This window comes from Triturus cristatus, chromosome 4_2 (genome assembly GCF_964204655.1).
Source record: "Triturus cristatus chromosome 4_2, aTriCri1.1, whole genome shotgun sequence".
Taxonomy (NCBI): domain Eukaryota; kingdom Metazoa; phylum Chordata; class Amphibia; order Caudata; family Salamandridae; genus Triturus; species Triturus cristatus.
The window spans coordinates 304,672,007-304,697,139 of record NC_140586.1 but is presented as its reverse complement, the minus strand read 5'-3'; the positions used below and the strand labels follow the sequence as shown (position 1 = coordinate 304,697,139).

At 47.0% G+C, this 25,133-nt stretch overlaps 1 protein-coding gene across 3 annotated transcripts in view; it reads left to right on the top strand.

The window, feature by feature from the left end:
- The window catches only part of SEC16B (SEC16 homolog B, endoplasmic reticulum export factor), a 325,648-nt gene that overhangs the window by 188,037 nt on the left and 112,478 nt on the right, over window positions 1-25,133 (top strand). For all 3 annotated transcript variants that reach the window (XM_085601607.1, XM_085601609.1, XM_085601608.1), the window contains exon 19: window positions 119-433. In XM_085601607.1, the coding sequence (XP_085457733.1) occupies window positions 119-433 (315 nt within the window). The remainder of the gene's footprint in view (window positions 1-118; window positions 434-25,133) is intronic.

Below are 25,133 nucleotides of genomic sequence, written 5' to 3'. Positions count from 1 at the left end.
GTTCTTGAATGACCAGACAGTGATGGCCTTCACATATAGTTCTTTTTTCAGTTTTATAGTCTTATCCTTGCCACTGTCTTTAACGCCACTTCTCTTTGAATTATGTATCTGATTATAGGTTGCCTGGGCCGCACCGAACCATCTCACAACCATGAGAGTCTGCAAAGTGCTGCAAGGACCCAGGGCGATGGGCACAGCCAGGCACCAGACCACTATATTGACCAGGCAGCAGGCACAAACAACTGCCAGCCAGGAGCACCTTACCACCCCTCTGAGCCGTGTGCCACTGGATGGCAGGACAGTCAAGAACCAGTGGAGGGCCCTGTGCCGTCTACCTCTTGGAAGCAAGCAAGTCCAGGTGGCTACAATGAAATGAAGGCAGCGCCGGAGAAAATGGCGCAGGACCTGAGTCCAGTGATGTACCAACCTCCAGGTAAGTAGACTTTTTGCATCAGTGTACTGTGTTCAGACTACACAGGGCCCCAATATACAGGGTTTTAAGTAGGATGAAAAAATTGGGGGAGGGTGGCTGTAAGAGGGGCGTGGTAGAAGCAGAATAACTGGGAATCCATTCTAAAGCGTGGCCTCTGTAAATAAGGGCGTGGCTTAAACATGTCAAAAAAAATCCTGGGCTTCCCATGGTGTGCCATCCAACCAATAAATAGAACAATATACAGTAGAAACGGTGCATTACTAGGCACGCCAGAGGACCCCTTTAACCCGTTATCGAGGGATTTAATTGCGGAATGAACGCTTGTTACGAAAGACTTGTCATTTAGTGTATGAAGTTTGATGGGTGGAGGTCAGAGGGCTCCGCTAGCTCTGGTATACTGCAGGTAAAGAAGGCCCCAGACTTGTATACCTTCTGAAATAGCGATGTACAAACATTTCAATTTGCGAGTCTCTAATTGCGATTTTTTGCGACTCACAATTAGAGCCTTGCAAAATGAAATGTACTATTGTGTCTCTGACACATTAGCGATTCCCAAATGGGTCGCAAGGGATCTGCCTCTTCAATATTCATGAGGCGGGTCACAATTTGCGACCCATTGGCAATGGGCAATAACACAAGGATGGTGGCCTGTTGGGGACAGCAGACCACCATGTCTTGGTTTGCTTTTTAATAAAGCAGCTTTTTTTAAATGCAGCGCGTTTCAAAAAGAACAAGCATTAGCATAGCCAATAGGTCTCGCCTTTGGGACCTTATAAGTGTGTAGCTAGGCAGCCCATTATCCTCTGTGGAACAACAAGCAGGTGGGTTTACTTAAAATCCAGCACTGAAACCTGCTCCCACTTATAAAGTAGCTGTATTAGCCTTTTAACGTGTGACGGGAGGATTGGGCACCAATAGAACACTGGCCCGGTGCATGCTGAGGGTATCATTTCGAGGGTTAGTGCAACTAGCACTGGTAAGAGTACTACGAGGGCCCCGAATATAGAATAAATTGCATGACACGACTGTGGTGATATCTGAGGTTCCAGGAGAAAATTGGAACAAGACTGTACGAATATACGTGTATGTACCTGACTGAGCTTATAGCTTGCTTAGGTACGGGGGGCTCAAAATATGAACTCTAAACCCTGTATTGACCCTACCGGTACTATTTTTGTGAAGATGGAGATTACTTGCTTTTTTGGAAAATGAGCAAGTAATAAAGTTGAAAAAAGTATAAAAAACTAAAACCTTACATTTTATGAATAATAAACACAACAAATAGCCGCCTGAGGAGTATCGCTGCCCTTGTGTAACTGACAGATCAACCATAGCTGCGCACGAACATCTAGCGTGCTCATGCTGTAGCTGTCAGTTAGTCTTATGTCGCTGTAGGGGCTAGGACGGGAAGCCACTGGAATTCTAGTCAGTTCAGAGCTTTGGAATGTACAACAAGCATGTACTTGCTATCGCAGTCAGGACAGGACTGACACCGAAAGCTGCCTTGGGATCTGCTGTAAAATAACATCTCTATCATTCATGATACACTAAGCAAGCATAGCGGGTGAGCAGAGCTTGATTTTGCCCAGGGACCGCCCTGGACGAAACCACATTTTGTACCCCTCCCATTCGCTATCTTCAACTGTCTGTGGTGAAAATAACGAGGTAACACCTGCACGTCCCTGCGCAGTGGTATTGCCCCGTGGCGCGTCAGCAAAGGTCATAAATAAAGTTGGGTCGGGGAAGCAATTCAGTTTCGCGCGCCCATGTTAACAAGCAACAAAAGTGCGTGGCTATTCCTTGGGGTTCCGGGGCGCCCAGCCATAAGACATGACAGCCACTGACTTCCGGTATTTTATTTTCCACTGAGCTTGATAGCTGCTGGCATTTGTAGGTTGTTGTACAACTGAACATTTTTGTCCCTGGCCTCATTTTAAATTTCATGTATATTGCCATGGCAGCGATTGGAGCCGTGTGTGGGGCAACATATTCCACAGAGAGCGATGTAGAAAGTAGAGGTGTAAACGTGCGGGAGCAAATAGAACATCTGACTGCAAGGCCCTTAATCGTCAAACCCTGTTGAAAAGAACGCAGAGACAAAGAAGGCCGTGAGTTGTGCGCGCGCGCTGCAACCCCCCGTGTGTTATCGACTGCATGAGAAAACGAGTGGTGCGCACGCGCGTGCTGATCGGCTGCCGGAAACGGCAAAACTACACAGGGGGCGAGGGAGGAGAGGGAAAGAGACAGGCAAATGTAAACAAGCGCGGCCACGCTAATTACAAACAGATGGCCCCTGCGTGCCGCTGCTCGCTCCCTCAAGGCGGATGCCGCCACACGCACAAGTGTGAGGAAAAGTGCAGACCGATTTCTAAAGGTCATCTCCTATTGCAGGGCATGTGCACTGCGCTAGGCTCGACCTAAAAATGAAATGTTTCAGTTTCATTTTTTAAGGGTAGGCAGTGGTCCGTGGAACCACTGTCTGTTCTCAAAAAACGTTTTCGCTACCATTCACAAAGGGAATGGGGTCCTCTGGGGACCATTGCCCTTTTGCGACTGGCTTACCACCCACTTGAACTGGGTGGTAAACTGCAATTGTTTTGCGACCACATTCCGGTTGCACAACAATTGTACGTCCCCCTGCAACTCGCTATTAGGAAGGGACGCCCTTGGCCCGCTCCTTTCTAATAGCGACTTGCAAACCCAATTTTGCGAGTCGGTAATAGGTTACCGACTCGCAAAATAGGGTTTGTTCATAGAAAAATACATTTTACAACGACTAGTATAATGCATCGTACATCTGGCCCTAAATGTATTGCACAAAGGAAAGAAAGTTGGTGGTATCTGCTTACTCATGACTGGGTTAGGATTGTTTCCCCAAAAACATTGTGATAGTTGAACATCGACACCTAACTAATCAGATGTGATATAGTTACTTGAAGCCTCTGTAAAGATTAAAGTATTCTTGAAGAAGTGTACACAGTTTATTTTCTTGTCTTGAGATTGAGTTTCTAAAGGCTTTAGTAATTGTCTAGGGCTTTTACTTCAAGGCAACATGATACTAATCGGAAGCTGGGGTTCAGTATCCATGTGCACACTTGCCGACCCTATTGATTTCAGCCTCTGATCCAACATCTTTTCAGTAGGTCCGAGTAGGCCTCTGCAATTCATTGTCCAATCTCAAGTGAAACAAATACATCTTGTATTGTGCTGCTCAGACCTTCAAGGTGGTAGATGCAATGAAGGTGGACTGAGATCAAGGCTCTTCTGGTGCAGTCAGGTGTGGAAGACATCTTTCCTTTTCCTGTGGCAACGCATAGGGAGCGTCTTTATCCTACTGCGGTGACTCCGCAGAGTTGGGGGACGCGAGGTACGGCAGTGAACCGCTGAATCATTCATTTACCAACTGCATGTTCAGAATTAATGGAAAAGTCGATTTTTTTAATTTTGTATGTTGCTATTCAAAGAGAGCAATATACATTAATTGTAAGGAATTCAAAAAGCTGCTTCATTTACCTTGCGCCATAGTATTAATATTTTAGTTAACTTCGATCATTCATTGTCCAAAGATGGCCACTATCGTTGTGTAGTGGGTAAAGGCTTGACAGACTGTTACTCTCAGTCCTTTGCCCATGGTTACGCTGAGCATGCAGAAAGCCTTCTTCGCTTTAGTTGCAAATGTATTGGCAAGCTAGGAAGGCCACAAAACCATTTGAAAGCGCTACATTTATTTTTTCACAACTTTCTTTTCAAACGGAGCAGGAAAGAGGTGAATTCACCTGGAATTATGTGGCCCCTACATGCCATTGGCCAACCGCTGCTCCAAACATTCTGGTAAGAATAAAGGAAAACACACTTTCTGGTTGTGCATCCTGGGAGTTTCTGGGGTCCCGTAACACTTAGGGCATATCATATTAGAGTGGTGGCTGAGGAATGGTTAGAGCAAGCCGACAGGCAGAGGCGCTAGAATCTTTGCTATGTGCCCCGGCTAAGAGGGATGGCTCATTGACTGCATTCAGTATCCGCTTGGAAATGCCGGATGATCCGACACTGGTCCAGACCAGGAGAAAGCGCCTGGTCACCCCACCCGCTTTCAGAAGGTGCTATATGCATTAACTGTAACTCACTGGCCCAGACCAGGAGAAAGCGACTGACCACCCTCACCCGCTTTTGGAAGACGCGCCATCCATTAATGGTAACTCATAGGGACAGCAGCCGAACACCATAAACAAATAGTTTTTGAAATAATAAAAGGCTTGTACCCGCCGAAAGCTCAGTATTACAAGAAGCGCTCACTGCATGCCTTTCCTGGCTTTAAAACGCCAATTTGGGCCCGAGGAAGATCTCATTGACTATTTGTCCCACAGAATGGGAATCAAAATGCGTAGGTATAGATGAGGAGCAACTGAGTGCCACATGAACTTCAGGGTTTACTACACTAGTTATAATAATTGGACCCTAAACCAAGCCGAGGCCCGTCTTAGTGCCCTCCCATGCTGTCTCATTAAATGAGGCACTCACTGACTGATTGCAGCTGTCTTATTATGACCCAGGAGAGCTAAATAACTCGTACATAAGTCAACATCTGTTAATGTTTTGTCTGTAAAATATTCTAACGTTGCTATATATTTTTCCTTTTTGTACGTCAACACATGATTGACTTACATAAATGTTATTTATTGTTTGTTTGATCATAGTAATCATATCCCCCTCAGTGATTGAAAATGTAACTGTAAATGTTTTTTCTGTATAAAAGCAAATATTAACCAACATGACGAATGAATAAGGTTTCCATGTTGAATGCATAAGAAATGGTAGAACTGAATCTATGGTTAGTGAGGGTATAGCATAATGACAGAACAGATAAAGGAGCGGGGGCAGGGTTAATACACACATTCTTAAAACCTCTTGTAGCCAGTTTCTCAAATTGTTAGCTATGTGAAACTGAGGCCTAACAACCGCTGTCCATCCCCTTCTCCCCTGCCGCCTCTACCTGACCTCATACCAAGGCACCACCTTGATTCTGAACATTGTACCTGTCTCACCGCACCCCCTGCTACCTCTCTGCGTCTCCCACTTTTCTCTTTCCACGCCCCTCCTTAATGTCTTCTTGGAGATGCTGCCTGTCTTCCTGCAATGCTGCATAACTCTCTGTGCTCCCTGTGTGTTCCCGAACACACTGCCGACGTTCTTGCACCCTCTGAGTGTCCCTGCAGAGACTCCCTTTATTCTTGCATCTCTCGCCCGCACCTCCTGCATATATCAAGGGCTGGGTGAAATTCCATAAGTTTTTCTCATTCAATCTTGTGAAATTCCATGAAAGTGTTTAAGTTATGCTTTTGTAGCAAAATATGCTGTGCTGGTGTCTTAAGTTAAAAAAAAGTTTGGTGAGATAGTGGTATAGCGGTAGGAAACAGGTTCGAGAAGACAATTTCTCTTGGTGAAACATTTTCTACTCAAACTCATGCAAGACTTTTTGATGTAAGATGCGACAGGTATAAAAACAGGTATAAAAAAAAAGAGAAATCACGCAATGTGAAATTTTGAGAAATTTCACGGATTTCATGTAATGTGAAGTCAGGAAGTTTGTGAATATCACCGGTGTAACTAAAATTGAACCCAGCCTGCCTATCTCCCTGCACTGCCTCAACTGCTCCCTGCACATCCTGTGTCCACACTCGCCAGTCCTGTACATCTTCTGCAAGTCTCCTGCCTCCCAGGCATGGCTTGTGCACACCTATCAGGAGAGTGAGAGAACTGAGTGGCACACATTCTCCCTCCCAGATAAACATCAACACAAAAGGGTGCACGGGCTTCTGACCTTGAATTACTATATCTTGCAATCACCTACTTCATGGATATAATTATATATTAGGAGAAGACACCTCACCCACAGTTGATAGTGACATGCTTCATCATGGGTGCCTTCTCTTCATTAGAGTAGGTATATACCACAACAATGGGCTCATCCACGAACTGGGAGCTCATTACAAAGTTTTTCTTTTGGATAAGTGGAGGGTTCCAGTTAAAAAAAAAAATGACTATGAGTATACCCTTAGGATATTTCTTTTTATTCTGTGGGTACCTGTATCACGGTAAAAAAATAATGGAGTAAGGATGTGTTATGAAACTTAATGATTCACACCTCTATTATTGTTGATAATTACCTACATGTTTCAGCCAATTCCCCGACTGGGTCTCTGACCTGCTTCAGGGCCTATTAATTCCTGCCTGATTGCTTTTGACTATAATAAAGAGTACACTTAAACCCAGAGGCGGAAAAGTCTGCGAAGTAGACAAAGAATTTTCAATTGCTTTGTTATGAAGAATAATACTGATATCTTGAGAACAGTTTTGCACACCCCTTAGTGATCACAGCAAAAAAGCACACACATGCAGTGGTCGGTTCTATAGTGTGCACTACACACAGTTTATAATGTACAAGGTACATGCATATGTGCATTCACATGACTATTCGTACTCGCATCAATGAATAGCAGGTGGACTATATCATGAGCACTTTATTTAATGACCTAACATGCCCTGTTTGGGTTTCTGTTCCTGTTTCATCTGCAATGGGGGAAAATACACTTCCCTGTAGTCACACACTTAGTAAAATAAAATCACAAAGTATATGTTCAATTATCACCCCACTTGAGACTCATTTCCTCACATTTTTGTGACTGCGATAGGACGGACACTCCAACTAGCATGCATTAGGGCTGACATCTCGAACTGCTCTGAATTTCCTTGGTAGCGAGACAAATACTACAACGAACTTGCAAGACCATTACAGAACAGATATATATCAAGTCTTTTTTTGCCTCACTCCTGCCGTACTTAATCCTGCATGATTTTTTAAATTACTTAAGGGAAAAGCTCATGATATCCACATTTTTTTTTTTTTTCCAACTTTTACCCCGAAGCACAACACAAATTCAACACACAACTTCCCTATTGTTGTTGTTGGGGTTGCAAATTCACTGTTTTAAGTTGTATGAACTACACCACTTATGCTGATCTCAGGATCAAAAGGTTTAGCCTTCTCAACTTCTCATTTAATCCCATCACGAGGCCTGAGGAAGAGAAAGGGGAGAGGTAGAGGAAGAGGAAAGAATAAAGTCAAAGGGGACAGTAGGAAGAGCCAGCACAAGCACTGGACAATAATTCCCACCCATGACCGGAACAAGTAAATCATGAGACAAGCTATTAACCTTAGTGGGTTGGTCTTCACTGACACACAACGGGCGGTACTCAATAAGGGTCTGGGATTTGTCACCACTACAAAACCGAATATGCTTCAACTCCGGATACAGTTATTCCTAGAGATATGTTTGAAGATGTTCTTTGCCAACAAAGAGAACATCAGTGGAAGTCCTGTAGAGGACACCAACTTATGGAAGAAATCCACTTTAAATTCACCTCCCATGTTTATGTTCCTAGAAGAACAAGCATTCGAGCAAGCCGTGACAAAAGACGCTGATGGTCTAAAAGAAAACAACAAAAGTTATTATTCAAGTCTACGTAAGAAAGAACAACAGGCTCTTAGAGAACTAGCCGATCAAGAGACAATGGTGCTAAAACCCACAGACAAACAACGCCCAAGAATTTGGCTTTGCTTTGGTGTTATTGTTTTTACTTTCTATGGAAATAGCATGCTTTATTCCAGGTAAGGATACTAACCCATCAATAATACGTGGATGATGCCTGCTGAGAACACAAACAAAACCTCGCTGCACACCATGCCTCATGCCCTAAACCTCTGCAAATTAGAGCATCCCTACACTTCACTTTACACCCCCTGTATATCTTGTCGCACCCCTTCCAGACTCACAAGAAATTTTTGTTATCAACTTCATTACTTGTGAATCACTGCTATAGGATACACATCATAATAGCCCATCCACTCCCAGCACCTTCACCCTGGCCATAGTCTTTACCATGGCCTTGATCTCAAAGATTGTGATTCGCCCCCACTATTTCAACCTCCTTGCAGGCAGGCACCGGGAGAGGCTGTGACTCCAGGAAGGTGGTGATCTGCTGCTCCTGATCTGGGGACCTTGTGTACAGATACGTGCAATACTCCTTGAACCTATCATTGATGCCATTCTGCCCATACATCCAGTTTCCCTGCTCCGTCTCCAGCCCCAGTATCCTGGAGCAGACTACATGTTTGCTGCTGATAGACATGAGATAAAACTGTGTGAGGATATCGAAACATCATATGTATAGGGATTGGACATACATATTGTGTTAGGAACATTTGGGTTACTCGAACACAAATATCTGTTAGTGATCTTCTGCACAACAGGCATTGGCTGATGATGATGACATCATGCGTAGTGTTACTGTTCGGATCAATTTTGGTTTCATGGTCGAGTTCGCCACATTATTCAGTCCATCTTCATGTAAGTTTTAAAGGCATCCAGATGGAGTCAAATATATGTGGCCTATCATGAACGATTGCTGATCATTTTTCCACTGTATAGATATTGCAATTCTTACTCCATCAAATTTTTTATTTTTTTGCAACAACATTTTTATTAGTTATACACAAAGAAGGAGCAGTGTGGTGCATTCAAGGCCCATATACCTCACAGTTCATCAAATTACTGGAGACACATCTTGAGCATATTCCAGACCAGCTTGCTCAATGTCTGCTTGACTCGTCTGAACTGCCACCCCCTTCAACAAACCAACCAACTCACTAGATAAACAACTCAACCCCCTCCAGTCTTAGCCGTTCAGGTCGTAGACAGTACAAGCCCGCTGCAAATGAATTCCAGCGATGATACCTTCCATACTTGTCGACACAATCATTAGTCAGGGTCAGGAAGCATTCAATACACATCCGATCCATAGGCGTTCACCAAACATACTTAACTTAATTCCCGGTCCTATACAAATGCTGCGCCTCCCCGAGCTGAGCTCACCGGCTAGGAAGGTGCAAGCTTTCTTATGCTATTGATCAAATTATCCCACACGGGGGCCATATCAATGGAGCCTGCTTCGTCTCCCTTAACAACGCACCACTTTCATAGTCCACCCATCGTGCAAGCTCCCAGTGCCATTTATCCACCCTGGGTCCACCAGTAGCCTTCCAATGCAACATAATCTGATGCCTAGCAAGGAGCATGACCAGAGCAAAAAATCTGTTAGTGACTTTAAAGTTGGCCGGGCGCGGGTACCAGCCCAACAAGCATGCATTCTGGGAGCAGGGGACATTGCGATGTGTAATATCATTCACATGTTCTGTCACCTCCGTCCAGAACCCCAAAAGGGAAGGACAGGTCCATACCATGTGAAACATCTCAGCCCTAACCTCACCACCACACACTATGGTATACTGCTCCGGTAATCTGGTAAAATCAGTTGATCCTGTGAAAGTCGGTAGGAACGCACTGCTTGCATGTAACAGCGCCATTACCCCATGGCGTCTTGGTTGTTGTAGTTCAGTTTATCACACAAAGTTAGTATTATTATTTATCAGCTAATGCCGTCTCTCTAGACAGCATTGTTTCAGGATTCCTCCCTCATCAGTAGAGAATATTTACGGGTTGCTGGACATGCCGCCAATTTTCTTAGATATAATCCCGCTCATAGCGTGCAGGTATTCCAAAGCTCGTCAGCTTGGGGGAGGCTCACGAGAGCCTTTTATCAGTGAAAATGGGTAGGAACGCACTGCTTGCATGGTACAGAGCCATTGCCCCATAGCGTCTTTGTAGTTGTAGTTCCGTTTTTCACACAATGCTCATATTATTTTTCAGTTAATGCTGTCTTTTGAAATCGTATCTCTAGACACCAGTTTTTCGGGATTCCTGCCTCATCAGTAGAGAATATTTATGGGTTGCTGGATATGCTGCCAATTTTTCCAGGAATAATCCCACTCATAGCGTGCAGGCGTTCCAAAGCTTGTCAGCTTGAGGGCGGGTCACTAGAGCCTTTCAACAGTCAAAGTTGGTAGGAACGCACTGCTGCATGTAACAGCGCCATTACCCCTGAGCATCTTTTTAGTTGTAGTTCAGCTTTTCACACAAAGTTCATATCATTTTTTAGCTAATGCCGTCTTTCGAAATCGTATCTCTAGACACCAGTGCTTCAGGATTCCTCCCTCATCAGTAGAGGATATTTACGGGTTGCTGGACATGCAGACAATTTTCTCAGCCATAATCCCACTTATAGCATGCAGGCGTTCCAAATCTCGTCGGCTTGGGGGCTGCTCACGAGAGCCTTTTATCAGTGAAAGTGGCTAGGAACGCACTGCTTGCAATCAGTTGATCATACCTGGCGTAAGATATGCCTTGTGCAGGAAATATAAGTGAAGTAACTTGAATCTGGTGTTCCTAGACACCTCTGGAACCTGGACTGAGATCTTGGACCAGAGTGCCTCAGGAATCGGGGCTCCTAGATCTTCCTGCCACTTCTCCTGTAACCCGGTAAGGGAAGTAATAATATTCGCTCGGTGAGCTCTACAGGAGTCTGTGAGTGTCCTGTGGGTAACCATGGAGGTGCAAAGGATATGGCAGCTCCGGTGTGTAGCTGGCTCCGCCACTCTGGCCTGCCAGTGTTTCTTTATCACTGCCACTACTGCCTCATATAACATGAACTGTCTTGTCAGTAAATCAAACTCCAGCTGCAAGTATTCAAATGGGAGCATTTCCCCCGTGCGAAACAAGTTGCTCACCCGGACAATACCAATGGTCGCCCACTCCTCTAGTTCCAGCCAATTACTGCCATGTGGCAACCAGGGCCGGACTGGCCGTAGCGGGCACAGGGCGTTTTCCCGGTGGGCTGCCAGGGTGGGGGCCGGTTTTGGGCCCCTGGGGGGGAGGCGGGGGACGATTTTGTTACAGGGATGTTTTTACCCTGTAACAAAATCGGCCCAAGCCGGCCCTGGAAACAGCTCGGTGCACCCCCAAACCCCCGGGGGCCAGCCGAGCACTTGGCCAGGGTCGGTTTTGGTTCCCAGTCTTCCCCTGGCGGCAACACTGCCAGCTTCTTCAATGGTAAATCAGGGTAGTCCGGTAATTGTGTGCATGTTTTCTGCAGGCAACGCCACCAACAGTATCTCACAACCCCTAGCTCTGTGGGGTGCTCCGCCCGGGAGTAAAAAGCACCCGAAATAGTTCTTGGGACATCGGGGCAGTGGGGTCCAACTCCCTCCCGGGGGACTGACTGCAATCCAACCACTGGGTGAACCATTGCAGCTGTGCCGCCAAATAGTATGACTCAAAATCCGAGGCCGCCAAACCTCCTTCATCCACAGGTTGCAGTAGTTTAGTCAGCGCTACTCGCGGCCTACCATTACCCCAGACAAAAGCAATCAGCAGTGACTCAAGCTCTCGAAACAAGGTTGAGGTATGACAAGCGGTGATGCCGAAAACGGTAAAGCCCCGGGGGGAGGGCTAACATCTTAGTAATGGCAATACGTCCAGCTCCCGAAATCGGCAGTGTCTTCCAGAACTCAATGCTAGATCTCAGGGTCCGAACAGCTGCCCCCTCATTACCCTCCAATAAGTCCTGGGGCACATGGTAGATCTTCACTGCTAGGTATTTCAAGCATGTGGGTTTCCAGAGTATCCCTCTTGGGACCGGGGTCAGCACCGACCCTGCACAAACAGGGGATAAGCTAGTTTTATGCCTATTAATACCCAGTCCAGACATGCCCCCAAACCGACTCAGCAGTCTGACTGCTCTATCTGGGTCTGTTGCCACATATTTCATAAACAATAGCATATTATTAGCATACAGGGCTATCTAGTGTACAGAGCCCTGCAGTGCCAAGCTCTCGAGGTAATCTCGCACTGCAGGCCAGGGGTTCCACCTCTAGCATGAAAAGCAATGGGGACAGTGGGCATCCCGGCTGGATCCCCCACTCTACTGAGTACGCCTCTGATATCACCCTGTCTGTCTTCATGCGGGCTGTTGAGTTTGAGTAGAGAAGTTTAGTCCCATCTAGAAAGCTGCGTCCGATACCCATTTTTTCCATCACACTATAGAGAAATGCCCATTTCAGACTATTGAAGGCCTTCTCAATATCAACCGCCAATATAACCGCAGCTCGTCTATCATAAGTATCGTTCCTCAGCAGTGCCAAGAGTGTAAGTATATTGAGTGCCGTGTTGGTCCTTGGGCTAAATCCCGCCTGATCTGCATGTCTGAGCCACGTCATATAAGGCAGCAGTCTCGTGGGGAGAACACGACTAAGAATTTTAAAATCGACATTAAGCATCGATTATGGTCCATAGGCCTTCATATTCAGATGGGGTGACGAACTTTTAGTAATGGGCTCACCAACGCCTCACAGATAGATGCTGACAAGCGGCCGAGGTCCTTCACTGTTTTGTAGAGCTCTGCTAATTTGTGGGCAAGCACATCAATCTAAGTGGCATACAACTTTACTAGGAGCCCATCCACTCCCAGCACCTTCACCCTGGCCATAGTCTTTACCATGGCCTTCATCTCAAAGATTGTGATTCGCCCCCACTATTTCAACCTCCTTGCAGGCAGGCACCGGGAGAGGCTGTGACTCCAGGAAGGTGGTGATCTGCTGCTCCTGATCTGGGGACCTTGTGTACAGATACGTGCAATACTCCTTGAACCTATCATTGATGCCATTCTGCCCATACATCCAGTTTCCCTGCTCCGTCTCCAGCCCCAGTATCCTGGAGCCCCTCTTGGTGGGGTTAGCCAGCCATGCCAGTTGGGACCCTGACTTGTCACTCCCAGCATGCGCCGTTAGCATATACTCTCAGTAGTCAAAACAACGGAAGCTCTCCAATTGCCACACCAAGGTCTCCTTGGCCTCCAGCAGCGGCTGCTGTAAAGCAGGGTTCCTGAACCTCTCCCTCTCCATTACTCGTAGTGCCACCTCTTGGGCCTCAACTTCTCGCACTAACATGTGATGCACTCTTGCCGCTTCAGCAATACAGCGACACACTCTACCGCTTCAGCAATGCAACACCTCCTGCTAACAACTTAGCCACTGGAGTCAAGCTATCCTGGCTGATGACGGCTGATAGCCAGAAACCGGTCCTAGGATGCTTGATTCCGGTCCAGGGAAGACATGGCTTGGCAGTTCGGGCTGGACTGTTCCCATGAGGCACAGGGTCAAGACTGATTTGCATATGGCCATGTCTAAACTGGGGTGGTGTAGTGGGCAAAAGAACAATGGATTTAACCCAGATCTCTTGACTGGGGGAGAATGTCTGCATTGTCAGCATTCCGTCCATCATTTGTTTGTTGTAACGCTTTTTGCCCTAAGTGGGATGGGTATTCCCAGACGTGGGACCCGTGCTCACTACGCCACTGGAGTCAAGCTATCCTGGCTGATGACGGCTGATAGCCAGAAACCGGTCCTAGGATGCTTGATTCCGGTCCAGGGAAGACATGGCTTGGCAGTTCGGGCTGGACTGTTCCCATGAGGCACAGGGTCAAGACTGATTTGCATATGGCCATGTCTAAACTGGGGTGGTGTAGTGGGCAAAAGAACGATGGATTTAACCCAGATCTCTTGACTGGGGGAGAATGTCTGCATTGTCAGCATTCCGTCCATCATTTGTTTGTTGTAACGCTTTTTGCCCTAAGTGGGATGGGTATTCCCAGACGTGGGACCCGTGCTCACTACGCCACTGGAGTCAAGCTATCCTGGCTGATGACGGCTGATAGCCAGAAACCGGTCCTAGGATGCTTGATTCCGGTCCAGGGAAGACATGGCTTGGCAGTTCGGGCTGGACTGTTCCCATGAGGCACAGGGTCAAGACTGATTTGCATATGGCCATGTCTAAACTGGGGTGGTGTAGTGGGCAAAAGAACGATGGATTTAACCCAGATCTCTTGACTGGGGGAGAATGTCTGCATTTTCAGCATTCCGTCCATCATTTGTTTGTTGTAACGCTTTTTGCCCTAAGTGGGATGGGTATTCCCGGACGTGGGACCCGTGCTCACTACGCCACTGGAGTCAAGCTATCCTGGCTGATGACGGCTGATAGCCAGAAACCGGTCCTAGGATGCTTGATTCCGGTCCAGGGAAGACATGGCTTGGCAGTTCGGGCTGGACTGTTCCCATGAGGCACAGGGTCAAGACTGATTTGCATATGGCCATGTCTAAACTGGGGTGGTGTAGTGGGCAAAAGAACGATGGATTTAACCCAGATCTCTTGACTGGGGGAGAATGTCTGCATTGTCAGCATTCCGTCCATCATTTGTTTGTTGTAATAACTTTGAAAGCATCCCACTCTAGCTGTGGGGTGAGTGCCACAGTGCCGTGGCTGCATTAGACTCAAAGTAAATCTGTATCTCTTTTCCTGTTTTGTGCTGAAACACTGGATCTTCCATCGCTTCAACCTTCAATCACCAGTCAGGGATGCAAGGGCGTGCCATTGCCCACCATAGGGAAATCAAAACAGGGTTATGATCAGAGAACGTCCATGCTTGGTATTCAATATTCTGTACCTCTGCATGCACTCAAGGGGTACAGAAGAATGTATCCAAGAGGACGTGAAATTTGGGCATGCCCAAGAAGAAGGAGTAGTTCCTAACTAGTGGGTAGGTGCGCCTTCATGTGTCCACTAGTCCCCATTGGAGCAACCAATCCCCAAACCTTCGTGCTAACCAGGCCACAGAGGATTCATGCAGTGGTGAATGGGATCTGTCCAGTGATGGTTTAGCATTGCTTTTTAAACCCCGCAAGGATCACAAACTGCAAAATATAGGGTGCTAGGGCTCCAGACAATTTGTCTAAGAAACCCGCCTGATCTGTATTAGAAACATAGATGTTAACCATGTTTAAGTCTCTCCCGCCAAGGTAACCAGTAATAGCTAAATATCTCCTAGCTGTATCTATCAATTCCCCGTTTTCTTAAATGGAACCCCAGGTCGCACCCACAGGAGGATCCCTCTCGCAAATGCTGAAAAAGTGGTATAGTAAGTTTGTCCTCTTAAGAGCTTGTGTAATGCTAATCCCTCAGCAGCGATTATATGGGTTTCCTGCAAACAGAGCAATATCTCAGGTCTATCAGGAACAGCTATGAGCGGTAGAGGCCTCTTGTTGTATGTATGTACTATGTATAGTTTAGACGCTTTATTGAGTCTCCGGACACTCCAGGACATAAACGTATATCTTAGTGTGTCCTTGAAAAGTCAGGGAACACCATAATCCTGTGATTGCCTATCAGCTGGTCTCTCCCTGTATACTGGCTTGTCACAGAATATGATCACTGTATTTGTAATGGAACAGCCTGGTCACCACGGGTCGGGGGCCCACCCCATTCAGCGAAGGCCGTGCCAAAACTTGATGTGCCCATTCCAGGGAAAAGAAAGGGAAAAGTCCCTCAGAAGCTACCTCTGTTCTTAGCCACTTTTCCAGGTATCCAAGCATATCCGACCCCTCAGTGCATTTAGGCAGTCATGTCCCTCTGATATTGTTCCTCTGGGCCTTGTTTTTGGCATCTTCAGCTTTATATTCCAGGAACTTTTCTCCCCCCCCTCCATATTCCTCAGACACCTTCTCAAGGTCTCCATTTCAGGAGACGCCCCTCAAGGTACATTTGGTGGTCGTGAACCTCGCCGCTAGTTTCCGATGGTTTTCCCATAGGATCCCCATGTCTGCCACCACCGCTTCCATCGCTTCAACCTTCAATCACCAGTCAGGGATGCGAGGGCGTGCTATTGCCCACCATAGGGAAATCAAAACAGGGTTATGATCAGAGATCGTCCTAGCTTGGTATTCAATATTCTGTACCTCTGCATGCACTCATGCACTCAAGGGGTACAGAAGAATGTATCCAAGAGGACGTGAAATTTGGGCATGCCCAAGAAGAAGGAGTAGTCCCTAACTAGTGGGTAAGTGCGCCTTCATGTGTCCACTAGTCCCCATTGGAGCAGCCAATCCCCAAACCTTCGTGCTAACCAGGCCACAGAGGATTCATGCAGTGGTTATTGGGATCTGTACGATGGTTTAGCATTGCTTTTTAAACCCCGCAAGGATCACAAACTGCAAAATATAGGGTGCTAGGGCTCCAGACAATTTGTCTAGGAAACCCGCCTGATCTGTATTAGAAACATAGATGCTAACCATGTTTAAGTCTCTCCCGCCAAGGTAACCAGTAATAGCTACATATCTCCTAGCTGGATCTATCAATTCCCCGTTTTCTTAAATGGAACCCCAGGTCGCACCCACAGGAGGATCCCTCTCGCAAATGCTGAAAAAGTGGTATAGTAAGTTTGTCCTCTTAAGAGCTTGTGTAATGCTAATCCCTCAGCAGCGATTATATGGGTTTCCTGCAAACAGAGCAATATGTCAGGTCTATCAGGAACAGCTATGAGCGGTAGAGGCCTCTTGTTGTATGTATGTACTATGTATAGTTTAGACGCTTTATTGAGTCTCCAGACACTCCAGGACATAAACGTATATCTTAGTGTGTCCTTGAAAAGTCAGGGAACACCATAATCCTGTGATTGCCTATCAGCTGGTCTCTCCCTGTATACTGGCTTGTCACAGAATATGATCATTGTATTTGTAATGGAACAGCCTGGTCACCACGGGTCGGGGGCCCACCCCATTCAGCGAAGGCCGTGCCAAAACTTGATGTGCCCATTCCAGGGAAAAGAAAGGGAAAAGTCCCTCAGAAGCTACCTCTGTTCTTAGCCACTTATCCAGGTATCCAAGCATATCCGACCCCTCAGTGCATTTCGACAGTCATGTCCCTCTGATATTGTTCCTCTGGGCCTTGTTTTTGGCATCTTCAGCTTTATATTCCAGCAACTTTTCTCCCCCCCCCCTCCATATTCCTCAGACATCTTCTCAAGGTCTCCATTTCAGGAGACGCCCTCAAGGTACATTTGGTGGTCGTGATCCTCGCTGCTAGTTTCCGATGGTTTTCCCATAGGATCCCCATGTCTGCCACCACCGCATCCATTTTCGATTCTAGGGCTTCTCACAAGTCCGTAATTGCCTTCAGGATAGAGTCCAATGTGACCACCTGCAGGCCCCCAGTTAGGCTAGATGCGGACTGTTCTCCCTCGTCAGTGTCACTGGTCACAGGTGTAGTTGGACATCAGCGATCCGCCGATTCCCTCTTCCTAGAGTACTTGCCCATGGTGTTCCCTGTGAGAAAGTGCCATCTTTCTTGAATGGTATGCCCTCACTTTATGCTGAATTGCTGATGTACTTTCACTGAGTGTGCTCTGGGCTCCTGCCAATCAGGTACCCAGGGCCTATGTTCCTTCCCTAAAACTGTGTTGAAACCTAAACCCAATTGGCATCTCTGGCCACATGTCAGCCCCTGGTAAATGGTACACTAAGTACCCAGGGCCTTGTGACCAGAGAAGGCCCCTAAGGGCTGCAGCACTTATTGTGCCACCCTTAGGGGTCCTGTGTCCTGTCACACACATACTGCCCTTGCAGACTGAGTGTCTGGGTACAGAACAAAGCAGATAGTCGACATGGCACACCTCCCTGTGTGCCATGCCCACAATACACACTGCCCTGGCATACATCAGCCACCCCTCTAGCTGGGTGCCCTATGCCAGTGGTGTGGGTATAGGTGAATGAGCCCTATGCCCCTACAGTACCCAGGTCCATTCCTGGGCACTGTAAGTGTAGTGCTGCCATTAAGTGTATATGGTGCTGGGAGGTTGTCAACACGAACTCCACAGCACCATGATGGCAACACTGAAGACTGAGAAGTTTGGTATCAAACTTCTCAGCACATTAAACCCGCACTGATGCCAGTATGGGATTTAATGTACAAAGCACGACAGAGGGCATGTTAGACATACCCCTGAACCTAACCTACAATTCACGTCTTGTCTGAGGGGCTGCCTAGGCTGCCACACAGCAGACATGTTGCTGGACCCCTGGGTAGAGAGCTATCCGCTCTCCTGGGCCTGCAACAATGCACATCCTGGGCGAGGTGCTAGGTCTCCTCCCCCAGGATGGGCAGGGGAAGCTTCAAAGGCATGCCGCCTTTGTGAGCTTCTCCAGGCCACTTGCTGTACTCAGGAACTGGCCCCTACCGGTTCTGACCCACACTCTGGCGGGAAGACTGGCCGGAAACCCCAAAGAAGGAAAGGAGGTGTGCCAGCCTCTGCCAACCCCACCCCTCAGGTGGGGGAGGCGAGGTGAAGCACATCTCCCGGCTCTCGCCATCTTGAAGATGGGAAGCCCTGCTCAATGAGGACTAGGCTACTGCCCCCCTCCCACAGGAGAGTGGCAGGATAGGGGGTGTACCCATCCCAGGGCAGGGACCAATAGGTCCCTGCCCATTACCTACCTGTAATGCCCCTAAATTTGGTATTTATGGGCACCCTGAACCATCCTTCCTCAGATACAGATTCCGAAACAGCAAAGAAGATCAAGAAGCAAAAAGACCTGCCGTGCAGCTGCTAACAAGAGGAAGACACCAACTGCTTTGGCCCCAGCCCTACCGGCCTGTCGACCCTCAAACTTGCTCCTGCTAAATCCCGGCATCTCCCGTGGCCAGCAACCTCACAAACCCGGGAGAACCTGGCTACCTTGTGACTCTAAGCATCTGGGACTCCCACGAGCAGTGGTACTGCTCAAAGCAAGTAACTGACCCCTGGCATCAGCCAGGAACCGCGAACCCCGCACACTCTGCACCCGCCAAGCCTGGCCTGTGCTGGAGTGGACGAAAGACCACAAGGACGTCCCCCCGGCGACTGTGACCCCGAATCCAGCACCCAAGGACCCACCTCGACGTTCCTGACGACGCCTGCAGCCTCAGAACCAGGGACCCCCCCAACCGCGATCAACAGAGGGTAAGATTTCCCGACACCAAAAGGCACCCCTGCACCCGGCGCCCTGCGACCCCCTGTGCCCAACTCCTGGGTACCTACCTAACCTCCAACTACCCAACTTACCTCTAGAAGTGGTGGTCGCACCTGAAGAATCTTCGTCCCCGAGCTTGCAGCCTTTGTTCGTTCTTGAGCTTCTCCATTGCAATCCATTGAGCGCCCGACGTCTCAAAGGCACCCTGCACCCAGCCGCGGCCCGTGGAGGGAGTTCGGTGGGGCGGAAAGGCGGGGCGGGGGAGGGGCAGGGTGGGGCGTTCTAAAAACCGGAATATGGATAATTGCAGGTAAGTAAACAATAAAATAGATAAAACGAATTTCGTAGCGCGCGCTGCATCACATTTTGCGATGCAGGGCGCGGAACGAAATTCGTTTTATTTATTTTATTGTTTACTTACCTGCAATTATCCATATTCCGGTTTTTAGAACCCCCCACCCTGCCCCTCCCCCGCCCCGCCTTTCCGCCCCACCGAACTCCCTCCACGGGCCGCGGCTGCCTGCACCCAGCCGCCCAAGTGGGCCTGGCAGTGCAACTTCTACTCTAACCTACTTCCCCATTTGCCCTGAGCAAGTGACCAGGAGCCCAGCTCTCACAAACGCGTGGCCTGCTAGCCAGCAGCCACCAACCACGGGCCCCCTGCCTCCCATAGGATAACATTGGGCCTACCTCACTCTGCACCCGGCTGCCCCTGTGCCGCTGAGGGTGTAACAACTGTACTTACCTGACCCTGGGAGACCCCTGAGTCTATGCCCAGAACCTTAACTCTGCCAGTCGAGTACTTACCCAAAAGCCGATAACTCACTTTTCTTCCATAGGGTAACATTGACTGGTTTCACTTGAAAATTCTTCTAAGTGTGGAGTTTCTAAACTTTAAAACATTCACCTAAAATCAACTGAGTAACGAAATCGAAAATACTCAGCTGCTATTAGGAGAGATCCCAGTGCTGGATCTTGGTGCCCAGCACTGACCCTGAAAAGTAATTACAACCATACTTACCGCTTACTCAATTTTCTCCATAGGAAACCATTGACTGTTTTTCTGTGAAATTTCTTCTAAGTGTCGATTTTTGCAAACGACAAAAATTCTTTAAAAATCGTACCAACTGTGAAAACGTAATTACTTACCTGTGTTAGATAGATGTCCCAGTGCTGAGCCTAGGAGCCCAGCACTGGATTACAAAAGTAACGAGAACATACTTTACCTGCAACTTGAATTTCCTTCCATAGGATAACATTGTCTGGTTTTTGCTGAAAAATTTTCCAAGTGTCAATTTTGCAAACTTACAAATATTCGTTAAAAATCACCTGTATAACCTAAACGCATTCTCTCAACTGCTTACAGGTGGTACACTAGTGCTGGATCCAAGATCCAACACTGAGCAAGAAAAAGTAACCATAACCCCACTTACCTGCTAAGTGAATTTCCTCCCATAGGACAACACTGGTGATTTTATTAGAAAAAGTTTTTAAGTGTCAACTTTTGAAATACCAAAATATTGCTTAAAAATCACAACAGTAACTAAAACGTATTTACTCACCTGTTTCAAGGAACTGTCCCAGGACTGAAGCTAGGATCCAGTCCTGGAGTTAGAAAAGTAATCCCGAAAGTAATCAATTGCATTTACTTAGAATTTCCCATTGAGCTCAATGTATAATTGTGTTTGAATTGTGTTGCCAATTACAACAAACTGTAACTATTGCATTCGAAAGACTATTGCCTATTGAAAAGTATTTAACTAAAGCATATCATTCTGAGAAAGTATATTTTGATACCTATTGTTGGTTCTAAAATAAAACAACCATATATTTTTATATACAAACCATTGGCCTAGAGTTCAGTTCTTGAGTGTGTGAGACCATTTGCTGACTGAGTGTGTACAACAAATGCTTTACACTGTCCTCTGATACTGCCTTACTGCTCGACCAAGCTACCACTTTAGAGAGTAAGGTTATATCTAACTTTAGCCTCTGCCAAACCTCTGGGGACTGTGGACTCTGTACACACTGTACCTATTTGGGAACAGTATATACAGAGCCACTTTCCTACATTCCCTCACAAGGATCAATTAGGAGCACACTGGATTCACTCCCAGCAGCGGCTCTTCCATTAGCAGGGCCCTGGGCCACCTGGCCCCGCCGAATTGCCACAGTACCAAAACTCACCAGAAGCACCAGGGCTGCTTCGCAAATCACTGATGGCAGGGAGGCAACCAGGGCCCCCACAGCAGGCGAGTTTACTTCCACAGTCAATTGCTGGTACCAGGGGGTCTTGAGGGTAGGGCCCTCCCAACCGTAGCTTCTCACCACAGTGCACAGCCCAGAGGTCGCCCTCTCCTCTGGCCCCTCAGCATTAGACCCGTACTCCCCTCGAGCCGCTCACAGGTCCAGAGAGGTTACGGTAGTCAGGGCCTCTCACCTAGTCGCCTTCAGGGTCACTCCTTACACACCTCACATGCCGCTCTCAGGCACCCAGTGCCGCTCATTTGCCGCTGCTCCTGGTCCGCTCCTGCTGTACATTGGCAGTGCTGCACCGTCATTTACAGTAGCCAGGGCCCCTCCATTGGCCTCCTACAGGGTCGCTCTTTATACCTGTCATATGGTGCTACCAGTCATCCGGGGCTGCTTGGCTGCCTCGAAGTCGCCTCTCCTTATCCTCTCCATTCAGGCAGTGGCAGCACCGCAGTGTTACTCCTCCGCTTTCATGGTCCTGCGGGGCCAGACACTCCTCTCCATCTGGGTTTTAGAGCAAACGCGGGCTCGACCTCTCACCGGCGCTCTCATTTACCTCCGCCATTTTGTATGGGCGGACCCGCGGATCCAAAGGCCTCACTCGTCTGGGCCCGGATTTGCGGCAAGGGGGCAGCAGGGCAGCTTCATCTGGTGGCAGATGTGGGGGGATGAGATGGCAGCATTCGCACTGAAGTGCCGCAGCTCCCACCTTACTCCATTGGTGTCAGGCCACGCCCCCATCTTACTTCACCACATATATACAGGAGGGGTGATTTGCGGCTTCCAGGTATGTGCTAATGCCATTCTAGTTTCCAGTAGTGGATGCAAAACTAGGTTGCCCGTCAGAGTAGTAAACAGAAATATAGTACTCTCCCCCATGTAACATTGTCAGTGGTTGCAGGGGCAGAGTAATTCCTTCCATATGTCTGCTTTTTTACCAAAACAAAAATACAAAACTTGGCATTGTGTACAATATCAACATTAAGTATTTCATTACATTCTGAATGGAGACAGGATTCGTATGCAACACACTTGTCATACAACCAGGTCATTAACCATAAATGACTGGTAGAGTTGTGCGTTAGCCAGAGAGGTGTGAAACACTCTGTAAGAGCTTCTATGTCAGGGGCTCTGATGCCTGATTTCCTAATTCTAGTAACAGTTCAATCAGGTGTAAGGACAGTCTGGAGCAGAATGCCTCATGAAGCAAGGTGTGAGGTTAGAGGGTGGAGGGAAGAGCTGGATTGCATTACGCGTGAGGGTAAGGTACCAGAGACAGCTTTAGGGGAATGTATGCTAGGCACCAAGGAACAGGAAGTGGATGGATACCATCATTAGGCCCTTAATAGGTGGTCTTGGGATCCCTCTATATGTCTGATGTGAAAGAGGACATCCTTCCACTATATAAGGACATGCACACAGGACCAACACATGTGGAAAAACCTTCCTCTTTCCCCACAATTCTTCCATCATGTATTGGGACTGCCAAGCATGGCATGTAATTGAGCCACTAATAATTTATATCCATTTTCTTTATAAAGTATACTTATTGACGAATTACCTGCCGTCTGACAAATTCTCCTCCAAGTCTCCTCTGGTATCCCCCCACCCCCAGATCTCTCTTCTACTGGATGGCGTACTTATGTTTTGACGTAAATGCTAAATCAATTATCAACTGCTGAATTTATGCGATCCTTTTTCCAATTTGCTTGTTTTTGAACATTGCACTCAAGCGCTCCCACTGTTAAAAACAAAACCAGTGTAGAAGTTGTGTTAGCCAGAAACCATATTTCCTCCTCAACCCCACACTAGCTTGCATCTCCTCCCTGGTATTAATCTCTCCATCGGAAAAGATGTGCCTCAGTAAAGGCAGGTTGTTATTGTTCCAGCCTCTAAATCTGGGGTCAGTACTTCCCAATGTGAAATAAGGAAAACATTGTAGAGACTTTTATACATGTTATTTGTTGCCAGTATTCTAGAAATATGAAAGATGTGGTCAGAAACGAGCCCATCCCTGGTCTCAACCATTATGGTAACAATAGTTTGCAGTTTAGTGGAATAGAAGATAAATGCTTCTCTAATTTGACCCATCCTTTCTTCCCTGTGTTATGGTTCCAATTCAGTGCAGGATGAACTTAGGTTGCTTGGTTATAAGCCTTGATGTTTGGAAATCCTAGCACATGCTCTGAGCTGCTCTGAATAGTGTGATCCTTGATACTCGTGGGTAGGGGGGGAGGGGCTTGATCCTTCTATACAAATGATGTTAATTTCTTCTGAATTTGGTCTTTTACTAACTTAGGAAACCTAACCATTTGTAGTATGTTTAACAGATTAGCCAGAAAATTAATCTTTATACATGTTATCCTACCCCACCAGGATAATTTGAGTTTGCCCCAGTGGTAAAGCCCTTATTTAGGACATGCAAGAGTGGAGGGATATTTCTCCGATAGACATTTGCCGCATTGTGTACTAAATTAATACCTCGGTATCTACTGGGGTTGTGTGTTCATTTAAAGCCTTTGTTGTCCAAGGCCTTGGGGCTGGCTATTTGGTTAACTGCAATTCACATTCCGCATAATTTCCTTTAATTGATTTGAAAGGCAGGAACTGCAGCAAAAAGGGATAGTCCTTCTTTGATCGCTAGAAGTGAGGCTTCAGAGTGAGTTAAAAAGCAGAGGACATTGTCAGCATATAAGGCTGCTTTAAATTCCTGATAGTCTATAGCCATCCCTTTTATAATCTGGTTATTCTGGACTCTCTGAATAAATGGGTACATTGAGAGGGTGAAAATTAATGGGATGAAGGGCATCCCTGCTCGGTCCATCTCAAGGTGGGAATCAAGGGAGAGTATTCCCCTTGCAGGCCTCTTGTAATTTGATCAGATTAAACTCTTCATTTTTGTACCTATGGGTGTCTTATTCAGAATTTTAGTAATGTAATCCAGTTGTCCCTTCTAAATGACTTCTCCACATAAAGTGAGAGCAGGACCATCAAACTATTAGTTCTTTCTGCCACTTCAATGAAGGCAACCACCAGTCTGGTGTTATCTTGGGCATGGCGATCTTTTACAGACTATTGTGGGGAAATCAAATCCACACTGCATGCAAGTATGTAACTAGTCCAAGTAGGTATTTAAGAAGCTAGTTTGTCTCTATGAGGTGCAATAAGTGGGGTCCTTCTCAGGTTTTACCAATAAGGTGAGTTGTGATTCCAACATTGGGTCTGTTACAACCCCATTTGTCAAAATATAATTATAAGTTTTTGCAAGAGGTTCCTCGTGAAGCACTATGAAGGCTTTATAAAAATGTGTCGGAAAGGAATATGCCACCTTATTTCGCATGCATTTACAACGCATGGCCTTACGACCGCGTTGTTAGTTTGCATACCGTTACAACACAAGTCGGAACAACGACTTGCATTGTAAGGGGCACTGGATGTTGGAATAGTATAATTTACTATTCCAACTCCAGTCTGTGCGGACAGTAGGGAAGGTGTTGGATTTTAAATCCAACACCTTCTGCCCCTTACAACGCAAGTTGTTGTTCCGACGTGCGTTGTAACGGTATGCGAACTAACAACGCAGTCGTTGTAACGACCACGTTGTAACACCATGCGTTGTTTCGCATGCTTTGTTAACGCTGTTTACCGTCGGAAAGACAT